Source organism: Quercus suber, unplaced genomic scaffold, assembly GCF_002906115.3.
Source record: "Quercus suber isolate HL8 unplaced genomic scaffold, Cork oak 2.0 scaffold_163, whole genome shotgun sequence".
NCBI classification, from domain to species: Eukaryota; Viridiplantae; Streptophyta; class Magnoliopsida; order Fagales; family Fagaceae; genus Quercus; species Quercus suber.
In genome coordinates, this window is record NW_027069624.1 from 807,348 (window position 1) to 821,331 (window position 13,984).

At 35.0% G+C, this 13,984-nt stretch overlaps 1 protein-coding gene across 1 annotated transcript; it reads left to right on the forward strand.

Moving 5' to 3' along the window:
* Nucleotides 1-1,517: 1,517 nt before the first annotated feature.
* On the forward strand, nucleotides 1,518-5,206 carry LOC136069340 (uncharacterized). The gene is made up of 3 exons (XM_065777767.1): nucleotides 1,518-1,531; nucleotides 1,663-1,740; nucleotides 4,102-5,206. Exons 1-3 carry the CDS (start codon nucleotides 1,518-1,520, stop codon nucleotides 5,204-5,206), a joined length of 1,197 nt encoding a protein of 398 aa, XP_065633839.1.
* The last annotated feature ends 8,778 nt before the right edge of the window (nucleotides 5,207-13,984 follow it).

Sequence of the window (13,984 nt, forward strand, 5' to 3'; positions counted from 1 at the left end):
TTTTGAATTTTCATGCTCCATTTTTGTTCAATTCTCCCATGCTTTCAAAAAAAGTACACTTTCTTTGTTCAAATTTTCATTAAATTTTGACTCCTTTTGTGGGTTACCATGTGGGTTCTAAATGATTTATAAAATTTATCTTAAAGTATTAGCATATGATAATTGTAGCTTAACTGTTTCACGAAGTTCCCTAAAGAAGCTTGGGATAAAAACTCACACACATACACACACATATAATAAGCTTGGATAAAAAAATATGGTTGTCTTGGGGTTAATCTGGAGCTACAATATGAAGGTTTAAGCTTTAACAAATTTTTTAAGCATTTGGGTTTGAGTGTATCTCATCCCCCCTCACTCGAAATCCTAGCTTCGTCCTTGTTACAAAGTGACATGACATCATGCCACATCAGCTATTTATAAATTAGATAATATAGTCAAAATTAGTTTTACAAACTAAACAAAAAATATATTTAAAAAAAAAATTAAATAGCCAAATCTTCAAAAATCCCCAGTGTCATTATCCATAACCAGATTTGCTCTTTACTCCTCATTGCTGACACCAATATTGAACTGCTCTACGACAATCAGATCTTGATCACTGTTCACTGTCCATACATAGGGAGTTTTTTTTTTTTTTTTTGAGAGAAAGAGTTTCAACCTATGGCATCCGCTCTTGATAATACCTCTTTATTATCAGACCAAGACACCAATTAGTTTTGGTGTAGGCGAGGATTGAACCCCAGGTCTCTTATACAACTATCAGAGACTTACCAATTGAGTTAATTGGAACCCACTAGGGAGTTTTCAATCAAGTGCCCCACAATTGGCTGCGTTTGGTTGATAAGAAAACAAAGGTCATTATTCTTCCTTTTCTTGCTTATAATACTTCCCATTTAAATAGATGCAAGATCTTCTCAAATTTTTCTTCTAAAAGTTGTATTTAGAGGTTGCCTTAATTGCTTCTGTTATGAATAATTTGCTTTGTTTGTAGACCATTAATTAAGTTAGTAAACCAAAAGAAGATTGAGTTCTATCCAAATTCATCTTTTCTCGATGTTGCACACACATTTAAAAATATCTTCTTTTTGTTTTTAGGTGATCTGTGCATGATGTAAAGTAGTTGTTATTAACGTCATTATTCATCTCCTAATTCAAAAAATTCCACCTCATTTGTTTACAACCTGTTTCATAAATATATGATCTGCTTCTTTTGATGTTCCTAAAAGAAAAGGTGTATTTGATTTGCAAAATTGCATGTCTGTAATTGAACCTGCTAGAAACATATAATGCTTTGTAACGGGTTATATTTAATAATGCTTTGTACAATTTTTTTTAAAAAAAAAATTTGAGGAAAAAATTGAAATGGGATTCCTAATGTTCTGTTTCCCATTTAAGTTTTTTACTTATTTTTCAGTGAGTAATGCTTGCTATACATTTTAACACAAGTCTTCGCATTTCATTTACAATTTAGTTCTATACCTGCATTTCCATTATTCTTTTTTGACGTACGACTATAAATGGATGTAAAATGGTAGTTGGTCATAAAGTGATGATCTACCAATTATAATCGCACATGTCATCACTTATAATAAAAATTATTGCAAAGTAGGTGGCTTATGGCGTGCACCTCTTTCATTGACATATTTGATTTCATTTTTGCAGGGAACAGGGAGCCGATCTTGTTTGCTGCTGTCATCTGGTCACTGTGGAACAAGTGAAACAACACAAGGCCGGCTCAAGGTATTGTGGGCCTAAGGCGATAATTTTAAGTGAGATTTATTTTTATACTTTGAATATTAATAGAATATTTATTAACTTTTGGTTTTTTTATTCATTTAAAATCTATTTTTTTAGAAAAAAATTACAAATTAAAACGAACCCATCGCATTATTCAATAACTATACAACTAAAATAAACACTATTTATTAAATGAAGTAACCAAATGCTAAAAATTTATGATTGAAAATTGTGATAAAGTTATATATTTGATATTTCTAATAGAATGTGAGTATAAATTTATTTACTAGTGTAAGATTAATGAGTTTTTTCTAACATTTATGTGTAAGAGATTAAATGATTGATCCTCAATAAAAATATTTTGCTTTAACTGGTTTTTCTTTGATAAAAAACAACTACTTTTTATTTATTGGTAAATATTTAAGAGCTTAATTAATACTTTTATTGATACATGAATATCTCTATTGGTAAAAATTTAAAGGCCTTTTTTTATTGGGGCCTTAGGCGGTTGCCTATTTGGCTCACCCATTGAGCCGGCACTGTAACAACATCCGTCTAGGCAAGCTTGCACTACCCCTTTAACAAGTTGATGGATTTTGCCCGAGAATGCCTAATCGAGTCCCCAACCAGCAACTTGATATCTCCGAACCCTCAACAACGTCAAGCAACAAAGTGGACAGCCCCTGAGACACACGGCTTCAACATCAACTTTGATGGAGCAATATTTGCCGATGATGACACTGGGTTATTGAGGTCGAAGCTTTGGCAGCAAGGAGTGCTTTGGAACTTGCACTGGAGCTTGGTTTCGATGACGTAATACTTGAAGGCGACTCAGAAATCTTTATCAAGTCCTTGATGAACGGTGGCAGCAAATTAGCCCACTACGGACACCTTGCATCAAATATTCTTTTCATTATTTCCCACTTCTCAAAGTTTAGATTATCTTTTGTACGGAGACACTATAATAGGCTAGCGCATTCTTTAGCTAGGTGTGCATCCACTCCTCCTCTAATGTCTGTTTGGATGGAAGAAATATCACCAGACCTTACATTTGTATTCTTGGCTAATTTGAACAGCCTTCCTTAATGTAAGGTTGAATTTAATCAACTATTTTGTTAGCTTTATTCCGTGCCAATTTGATTGTATTTCAGCACTTAGAAACCCTGTATTTATGTGGGATTCATGTAAGGGTAGTGAGTGAGAGAGTATGAAGAAATGCTCAAGAAAGTGCAAGAAAGTAGGGTTTCGCTGCTGGGACTTATGACTGGCAAGCCGCCAAATTCAGCACACGAGTGAAGCGTGCGAGAAGATGAATAGTCGCGCCAGCTGGAGCACTACAGGACAAAAAGTCCAGCCTGGCCGTTCTGTTAGCTCGCGACTTGAACTCGTGACTCAACCAAGTTGCGAGGTCAAATCGCCAACAAGCTCTGTTTTGAAAAACCTAACTTTTTGCATTCCTATCTCACCTTAGTATAAATACTCCTTAAACCCACGAAATGTAGAGAGCTTCCAGAGAGAATTTTGAGAGAGAAACCCTAGAGAAAAACAAGATTAATTCACCCACAATCTTCACCTAAGAGACTCTTCAAATTCCTGTACTCTCTTCCTCTCTATTAATACATCCTTGAGAGGTTCTTGACTAAATCCTTTTCTTACCACACCCATGTATGTGAGAAGGTTTTTTGATGCTAAGGGAAGCAGTTTGGAAGGGATCAATGGTTATTGGTTGATGTTATGGTTTATAGTGGAATCTAGTAAGCTAGAGAAGAAAAAGGTTCGGCACAACCTTGTTAGAGTAAGAAGCTTGGAGGGCTTAGGTATTTAGGTAGATTAGGTTTTGAGGGTCTATTGCTGTTCATGTATCTCAACTATATTTTCTAGTGGATTATTAACCGCTTGGAGGGCGGCAGAGAAGTTTTATACTGAGGGCTTCGGTTTCCTCTTCGATAACACATTGTGTGTTGTCCTTGTGTTTGCATCTCTCTTCCCTTTATCTTTAACATTTAATTACTGCTGTGATTGTGATTATTTATGGTTTAGATTGTTTATCAATTCTGTTATAAGCTTGTTTTCATTTTTCACACATACATTGTTTGATATAAAACTTGAATTGGTAATTAGTTGTTTTGGGGTCTAAATGTTCATAGTGTTTTCAACACTATTTGAACTTTCAATTGGTATTAGAGCGGGTGCACTTGTTGTGATTTAAACACCATAGTGCGATCCTTAACCCTACATTGAGATGGATAGGTCTCAATCTCTAAATGTGCCACCATTTTTTATGGTAATAATTATGCTTTTGAAAAGTCCAAATGAGGGCATGTTTATGTTCTATTGATGATGCTGTGTGGGATGTAGTTGAAGTGGTTGGACTAAGCCGGAGGCTGTCAAATCCACTTGGGATAAGGCAGCTCTTGCGGTGGCTAATGCTAATAGTAAAGCCTTGAATGCTATTTTTTGTGGTGTCTCTCTAGAAAAATTTCATAGGATTTCACATATCACTATTACTAAGGAAGCATGGGAGATTCTGGAGACTACTTATGAAGGAACAAAGAAAGTGAAAGACACCAAAGTACAGATGTTGACCACTCACTTTAAGGAGCTCAAGATGAGCGGGGATGAGTCCTTTGACTCTTTTTATAGTAAGTTGAACGAGGTGATCGTCGGCAAATTTAATTTGGGAGAAAAGATGGAGGATTCTAAAATTGTAAGGAAGATCCTTCGGTCACTGCCGGAAAGCTTTCGTGCTAAAGTAACAGCTATTGAAGAGAGCAAAGATCTTGACAACATTAAAGTTCAAGAACTGGTTGGTTCTTTGCAGACATATGAATTGTCATTGCCTACGCAGAAGAAGAGCAAATCTCTCGCTCTTAAGACAATTGATGAGAGGGTAGTATCTCATGATTCTTCAGAAGAAGATGTTGTAGATAAAGATGTGGCGTACCTTGTGAAACACTTCCGGAAGTTCTTAAAACTTAAGAACAATGGGAAATCTAGTGACAAAGCGAAATTTCAGAATTTCGGAAAGGAGAAAAGGGAATTCCGAAGGAAAGATAGTAGAGAATCCCAATCTTCACAGGGAATCACGTGCTTTGAATGCAACAGACTCGGATATTTCAAGAAAGAATGTCCAAATTGTTTGAAATCAAAAGGGAAGGTCTATACCACTACTTTAAGTGACTTAGATTCATCAAATTCTGACTCTGAGGAGAGCTGTGACGGAGAAAAAAACTACTCCGCATTTATGACCATTGCACATGTGGAATCCTCAAATAATTTGGGTACACTTATGAAGGAGCTTGGTGAGCACTCTGATTTGGAGTCTATTGGAATAGTTGAGGAATTTAAAGATGAGGAAGTAGGAGAAGCAGTGGGACTGCAAGAGACTTACAATTCACTCCTTGAGAAGAGCGGTGAATATGCTAAGGTGGCTAACGTAGCCATTAAAAAGATGAAGAGGGTCGAGTAAGACTACAGAATTCTTCTAGTGCAATACAAGGAGACTAAATGTGAAGTGGAGAAAATGAATGGAGAGCTGTTAGAAGCTTACTCAAAAATTCGATTCCTTGAGCATGAAATGCTTCAGGCAAATGCTAAGGTAGACCATGTCTCCTCCAAGAAACTCAATGAAATGCTTGCTCATCAAAAATCAATCTCAGACAAGTCCGGAGTGGGATATACCGGAGGGAGTAGCTCATCAACCAATGTCACCAAAGAAGTGAGGTTTGTGAAGGCCAAAGAGCCAATTGTAGAAGAGTCTATTCCTGATAAAGTTAAGACTGAAAAGAAGAAAAATGTGGCTAATCAACAAGTGTTTAATACAGTCCGTAATCCATCAAAAGCCAGACATGAAGCTAAAGGAAGATCACTTTCAAGATTACAACGGGGTCCTAGAACGAATCATATTTGTCACTATTGCGGATTGTAAGGACATACCAGACCCAACTATCATAAGTTAAGAGCGTTAAACAATGCAAGCGTTCCTTGATCAAGAGGAAGAAGAAATGACAAGAGGTCTTGGGGTGGTGAGCAACCAAGAAGTCAAAACCATGATCCCGGAATGATGGACATGATGAAGATGATCGGTGCCTTTACAAGTTGCTTAGAAAGCTTCACAAGAAGTTTTGACAGTCCTAACTTTCGTACCCAATCCGTCAAGGATATCACCCCAAATGCACGTGACGTGTGGGTGACGAAGGGTACTCATGCATAAGCATCATAACATGTCCATGCATCATTTCTTCCTATGCTTTGTGATTATGTTTGGTTGTATGCTTTTTGCTTCTGAGTGTTGAATAATTGTTTTTTTATTTGTTTCGTTTTAAAAATGTTTTACATTGTTTTTGATCAATCTTTTCTTACTTTTATGTCAAAAATCCAAAAACACATAAAAAGTAACAAATCCAAAAAGTTTGATCGACTTTGTTGAGTTTTATCTTATTAGGTTCTAAAGTTTTAGAAATTTATGTATTTAGAACTCTAATTTGTATTTTTAGCAAACCATGATCAAAACAGGTTGTTTAGTCTTGTTTAGGCTTGCTCAAAGTTGTGCATTTATGTAAAGTTGGAATCGAGTGGCTGCAAAAAGTATTGGTGACTTTCGGCTTGGCTCGATCGATTGAAGCTTAGACTCGATCGATCGAATCTCGGGCAGAATGTTTTTTCTACAGAATTTCCAACTCAGCCCAAGCCCATTAAGAATTAGGGTTCCAGATCTAGTTCTCCTAGTATATAAAGAAAACCCTAGCCACGTTTTTGAGTGCAGCTCTTGTTGCTTATATTGCTATTTTGTGTAAATCTCTTGTGAGATCTAGAGGAGCTTTCGTTTACACAAAGTTTAGGGTTTTCAAGAAGAAGATGTTATCTACACCTTGATGATCAACTTAGTTGCTGCCATTGAAACTTAAAGAAAAATAAGCGTAGGTGCTTGTATCTGGTGGAGAATCCAAGAAAGAAGGAGTCCATGGATTCGGAGCTTGTACGTAGTCGTGTCAGTAAGTTCTACTAGTGGATAACATTAGGAAGTCAAGCGAGGAGCTTGTAAGTCCTTTTGTATGAACTTCTATTCTTTCTTATAGTGGATTCAAGTTTACCTTGAGGATAGCTAGGTCAAATCTTCCCCAGGTTTTTACCGTGTGGTTTCCTGGGTCATTTTATCATTGTGTTATTTACTTTTTCACTGCTTTATATTCTTGATATGATTGTTTGATTGTGATAACCTAGATTTGCTTAATTTGACTAAGTTAATCACTTGGCTAATTAACTAGGCTAATCTGGTTGGGTTAAGGGGTCTAAAAACCGTTCAAGTGGTATCAGAGCAGGTAGCTCTTTGTTTGTTTTAGATCTTTTGATATAAGAGTTGATCTTTGATTCCTATTGTCATGGATAATTTGAAGTGTCTTTCTGCTCATGTTTGTGATGATTTGAATAAAAAGGACATTGTTGTTTCTGTTGATTTTATTGATGTCTGTGAAACTCTTCGTAAGAAATTATCTAAATCTTTGAAAATTTCTAAGAAATTTAAAAAAGAGTTAAAATTGGCTAATCTTGAAAAAGAGGAATTGATTGTGAGATTGGATGAATCTAATAAAAAGAATGAATTCTTGAGAAATCAAATTTCCTCTCAAGATGAGAAGATGAAAAAGCTTGAAATAAGAGTTAGTTGAATCTAAAACTAAAATTGAAAATTTGACTAGTACCAAACCTGCTGTTGATAACAGAAATGTTTCTATTTCTCTTAAACCTAAAACTGAGAAAGTTTATATCCCTCCTTTCAAGAGGAATAATAAAGAAAATGCTTATTTTGCTAGGTTAGACAAAGGTAAAAGTTCTGATGTAGATGCTGAAGTTTCTAAACTTGTGTCTAAACCTACTGTTAGAGAGCACAATAAATCTGTTTTTGAGCCTACTTGTCACCTTTGTGGTGTTGTTGGTCATATTAGACCAAATTGTTCTTTGTTGAGGCAAGAACTAAAGCCTGTGACCGAAAACTTCACTAGGAATACTGATGTTCTTAAATTTGTTCCTGTCTGCCACTTTTGTGGTGTCCATGGTCACATTCGTTCTAATTGTCATAAATTGAAATTTAAACATTTTGTATGTCAATCTAGGATATGTGATGATATTTCTTCTACCATAAGTCTAAATAAATTGTTTCATATGCTTTTGAAAAGTTTAAGCTTGTTGGCTTTTGAAAGGAATTTGCAGGATTTCAGTCTTTCTCAGAAGATTGATGTAATCTCTCAAATACACTTTGCTTCATATGGATTTTCACCTACAAAGCCGAAGACTCGTGTCAGATGGGTGAGAAAAGATTCTCCAAGGTAAGTGTTGCTAACTTGTCCTTGATCTAATTCTTTCAATTAATTGTGGGCATGTTTTGCTTTTGTTTTTGGTCGTGTTTTTTTTAGGTTGTTTTTTATTAAAAAAAAATCCAAAAACATTGAAAATTTTCAAAAAGACAAAAATATTTTATTTTTTGTCTTGTTTTATTTTTCTTGAGGATTAAATGAATTATGATATCTTTCTCTTGATTTAGAACATGCTTGACATTGTGGAGAAACTTGAATAGTGTGTGTTATGTAAGTACTAAGCTATTTATGATTTTGTATGAGTATGTACTAGTTTGTACATGTACTCATGGGTTAATTAAGAAATTGATATTTCTTGTTTGTGTACCTTCTATAGCTTAGTTTAGTACTATCATGCATAGTTTTGCATTGTTCATTTTGCACAATGTGTGTCTTTTGTTTTTGGTCATAAATTTTTTTTAAACCTAAAATATTTTTGTGTTTTGTATTACATATCATGGATTTGGAATCAAGGTTGGCCACCTTATCTTTACATAACATGTTTATGTACCTTGTTTAGCTTAGATGAGCTTATTTATTGCATTTTACTAGGTGAAGTTTTATAGTGCATGTTGTGTGGAAAAGATATTTATAGTTTTTGATCATTTTGTCTTAATCTTGAAGTCACATGTTATTTGACAATCGAACTTGATCCTTTTGAGAAAGGCATAAATAACCATCTCACCACTATTCACTAGCCAATCATGAACACCTTAGTGCATATCATAAGATTCTGTGCTCGAGAAAGTGTAGCACATGCACAAAAAGAACATAAGGTGTAGCCTCAGTTTATATTCCTTAATGCTTAAAATTGGTGTGTACTATTAGGCTTGATGCCAAATCACATAACTAAAATCTGTGTGTACATTATGAGGCAAAATTTAAGAAATTTACATGATTGCAAGTTTATGTTCTAGGAGATGTGAAAATTATATGATGTAACTCTTTAGGTGATACTCTTTTAAATTCTATGTGATGAATTTTGTAGACTTTGTTATTAATTGCTATTCACATATCACCTCACATGTATTTTAAACTTTTGCTAGTTGCACACACTACACAAGTTACTCTTTGCTAAATTTGGTACATTTTATTGTGTGTGATCTTGTTGTGGCCATCCAAGATTAAAATTTCCTTAATCTTAATGCAAAATGTGTTTAAAGTTTGAGAAATTGGATATTCTAGAGCTTGAATGTACCCGTACTGGGGATTTCGTTCAAATTGGGTTTAATTGATGAAATTGGCTTGTTGTTTTAATGTAATTATCATTATTATCTGTTCTCTAACTAGTGTGATGATCAATTCGTCAATTTATTTCAAAACATTCAAGTGGTTTTCAATTTTTTTTTGGGTTTTTGTTAGAAACTCTATGCTCAAGCCAATTTTGTGAATTTAAACTTGTATTGAACTTAGTTTCACTGCATTAGAGCATGCATCATGACATATTTTTTTAATGCATCATTTATGTTTAGGATTCACATGCATTGCATTGTTTTCTGTATCCATCTTGCAGTTTTGCAGTCATATCTCTCATTGTTTTCACATATGCATACACTTTGCTAAATTGGGTACTCAACTTGATTTAAAAATTGATTAATTAATTTTTGAGTTATGTACTTGTTAGTATATGCTATTTTTATGTGTGAACTGTAGAAAATATTTTTCTTAAGAGATATGATGGATAATCAATGTGCAAATATTTTCTCTACTCATGCAACTGCTTATGGGTCACATAGTGCCATGTTTGCATTTTATTGAAAGGGTGAATATTTTTCTTCATGTGTATCCTCACTTTAGTTTTTAACTTTGGTTTGTGTGTCTTTATTCCCCCCCCCCCCCCCCCCCCCCCCCCCCATCCCCTCCTAAAATTTTCCCAAAACTATTTTTCCCAACACTTGTTTTGTGTTTCCTATTTTTATAGGGGAGAAGCTTGTTTTTACCCTTTGTTGTTTATAGGGAGAGTTGTCTCTATTTTCTATATGGTTGTATTTTTTTGTGTTCCCTTGATTCTTTTATCCTTTGTTGTGTATGTTGACTGTTTACTCTTTGTATGAGTTGTCTTTATCCATACATGACAAAAAGGGGGAGATTTATTTGAAATGTGGGAACATGTGTGGAAAATACAAGGATGTCCTATTTAGGGGGAGTTGAAATTATTTTTTTATACATCTAACTTAGGGGGAGAGTTAGTTTGCATATTTGTTGATTTACTATTTTTCTGTCACACATGTGTTTATGCGTTTTGTTTAGTGTTTCAAGAAATATACATGTTGATTCAATTGAGCTGCTGTCTACACTTGCAACTGATGGATAGTAGTTAGGTTGAATTTGTTGTTATGTGCATTATGTTTGTAAAGGGCTTTTATTTGTAAACTTTGAGCTGTTAATTTGTGTTTTGTCACGGATTGCCAAAATGGGAGTTTGTTAAATTCTAAAGTTTTAAGAATTTATGTATTTAGAACTCTAATTTGTATTGTTGGCAAACCATGATTAAAATAGGTTGTTTAGTCTTATTTAGGCTTGCTCAAAGTTGTGCGTTTATGTAAAGTTAGAATCGAGTGGCCACAAAAAGTATTAGTGACTTTTGGCCTGGCTCGATCAATTGAAGCTTAGACTCGATCGACCGAATCTCGGGCAGAATGTTTTTTCTGAAAAATTTCCAACTTAGCCCAAGCCCATTAAGGATTATGGTTTCAAATCTAGTTCTCCTAGTATATAAAGAAAACCCTAGCCACGTTTTTAAGTGCAACTCTTGTTGCTTATATTGCTGTTTTGTGTAAATCTCTTGTGAGATCTAGAGGAACTTTTCTTTACACAAAACTTAGGGTTTTCAAGGAGAAGATGTTATCTACACCTTGATGATCAACTCAGTTGCTGCCATTGAAGTTTAAAGAAAAACAAGTGTGGGTGCTTGTATCTGATGAAGAACCCAAGAAAGAAGGAGTCCGTGGATTCGGAGCTTACATGTGGTCGTGTCAGTAAGTTCTACTAGTTGGTAGCATTAAGAAGTCAAGCGGGGAGCTTGTAAGTCCTTTTGTATGAACTTCGATTCTTTCATATAGTGGATTCAAGTTTACCTGGAGGATAGCTAGGTCAAATCCTCCCCAGGTTTTTACTGTGTGGTTTCCTGGGTCATCATATCATTGTGTTATTTACTTTTCCACTGCTTTATATTCTTGATATGATTGTTTGATTGTGATAACCTAGATTTGCTTAATTTGACTAAGTTAATCACTTGGCTAATTAACTAGGTTAATTTGGTTGGGTTAAAGGTTCTAAAAACCGTTCATGTCTCAAAGCATGTTTTGCTTTGTACCTTTGTACTAATGACTTTGTGCATCTACGAGCTTAACTTGCCTCATATGCACTTATATCAGTGTGGGAGAAATCTTGACCTCTATGTGACTGTTGTAAATAGATCTTCAATCTTGTCATGAATGAATAGTGAATGATTCTATTGATCTTAAGACATGCATAGACCCATGCCTATATATCTTCCCACTCTTTATTTTTGTTGTTTTTGCTTAAAGAGCTCACCAAATGTAAATCTCTAAATGAAAAGAGATATTGAGCTACAAAAGTTTGTCGCACATACTAGTATTTAACTAGGAAAAAGGGAAAGTGACCAAAATAAAATGTATGATGCCCAAAAAGCCAAAGGCTATCTCATCAAATTGAAATATTAAAAATTTCAAGCATCGATCTCATAACGAGATATATTGGTTCAAAATGACCAAATGATATGATGTATTTGGAGCCAAATGAAAAGTTTTAAAGAAATGTACTCAAGTTTATGTGGGAGGTCGTATATGCATACTTCTATAATTGAGATGGATCACATTATCTAGTGCTAGTTGTGTATGCCTTGGTTGAATTGATCATTGAAGCTTCACATTAGACTAAGGACTATCTCATTTTTGATACCCACACACAACATACAAGTCTATGTCCAATGGATGTCATATTCATTTGTGTGATTGTACTTGTTTAAATGTGTTTTCACAAGCTCAATCTTTGTTGATCAAACAAAAAAAATATTTTTGAGTGTTTTAGTTTGTTTTTGGAAAGTATTTTGTTTCTACAAAAATGTCAAAAATTTTAAAAACAGTGTTGCCCTGTTTTGGCGACTCAGTCGCGGGTAGGTCCAGTCGCATGCCCCAATCACGAGTCCACTCTGAGATTTTTCGCGACTCACTGGTGAGTCAAGGTCTCAGTCGCGAAAAATACTTAGAAAATTTTTCAAAACTTGAGTTTTTATAATTTTCGCGACTCAGTGTGGCGACTTGTTCGCAGGTGAAAGGTCTAGTCACGAGGGGTACACAGAGATTTTTGCGGCTCTCCTGGCTATTGTCTCGCGGGTAGACCTTCCAGTCGTGAGAAACACTTCAAAAAATTTTCGGGAATCTTATTTTCAAAGTGTTTCACGGCTTACCTGGTGACTTGACCTAGTCGTAAAAAACACGTGTTTTGCATTTTAAAGACAGTTTTTCAAAATCTTTACAATTTTCCTTCGTATTTTTGTGACTGTTCATTGTCTTTCCCTTTCTCTCTCTCAAACACTCTGAGTATCTCTTCTCAAAGCATCCATTTTTGCATCATTATTACTCCAATCTTCAAGAAAAAGGTATGGGTTTTCTTTGTCTCACTTCATTTTTCATGTTTTGAGTGTGTTTTTTTTTCTTGAATCTGTAAGTGTGTTACTGCCATTATGCTTTGTGTAATATCATGTTTGTATGAGGGTTTGCTTTATTTTGTTGAGTGTTCTTTGATTGAGTGTTAGTGTTTTTGATAGTCAATTGATTATTTTACTGTTGTCTATATGGAGTATGTGCTCTATGCTCTGTTTCATGAATATGTTGCTCCATTTATATCATATCTGTCCCAATATTTGTCATTTGTGTCTTTGTGATGCTCATTGCCCTCTTGATTTTGAGTTTTTACTGGTCATCATCTTATTCGAATGCCTATTTCACTATATATGTCTATGTTGCTTATGATTTCTTGGTGTTGACCTGGTTCATGTTTTTGTGATTGAGTGAAATCTCTTTGTTTCACTGTCTTATATCTGAATCTAATCAAACTAATGTTTGTACTTTGTGGTATTGCATTTGGTTCTTTGTTGTATGTCTGTTCTATTGTAGATGATTCGTCGTTCCTCTAAAGGCAAAAACATTGTAACCAATGATCAATCAACCCCGATTGCTAAAAGGACTGGTTTTTCATCTCAGTCTTCTAAAGACTCTACCATTGAGAGATTCAGGACACCTCTTGACTCAAAGACCTACACAGAAACTTTTGACAGGGTTCCTCCCATTGTGGAACAAATAGTCAAATTTGATACCTTGGGGACAACATTTGTCCGTAAGATCTTTGAATCAAGAGATTGGGCTGATATGTTTGGGAATTTTGAAGATCTAATTGAGGAATTGGTTAAGGAATTCTACTCCAATGGCAGATACACCGAAGTAGAGTTGAAATGTTCGATAAGAGGAACAGAATTCTCCATCAATCTAGACTACATTGCAAAGGTTCTTCACATCACAAGACCAGCAAGTGTGGACACCATTCCATATGATGACAGAGTACTCAAGGCTCATGACATTCTTCAAGTTCTTGGAACTGATCATGAAGTTGTCAGCAAGGAAACCTTTATAGGAACTGGACAGTTTTCACCTGAACTGACGACTCTAAAGTTGATAATGTTCTCCAACCTATACCCATTGTCTAACACAACCTTCATCAATCTTGGAAGAGCACAATTTCTCTGTGATCTCATTATTGGTGCACCGATTGATATCTGCGCTCACAATTTCTCTGTGATCTCTTTTTGGAGTCTCATCATAAAGATTTTGCTTCATGAAGGTGTTCGTTCTCCGACTGATGGAAAGATTATACCA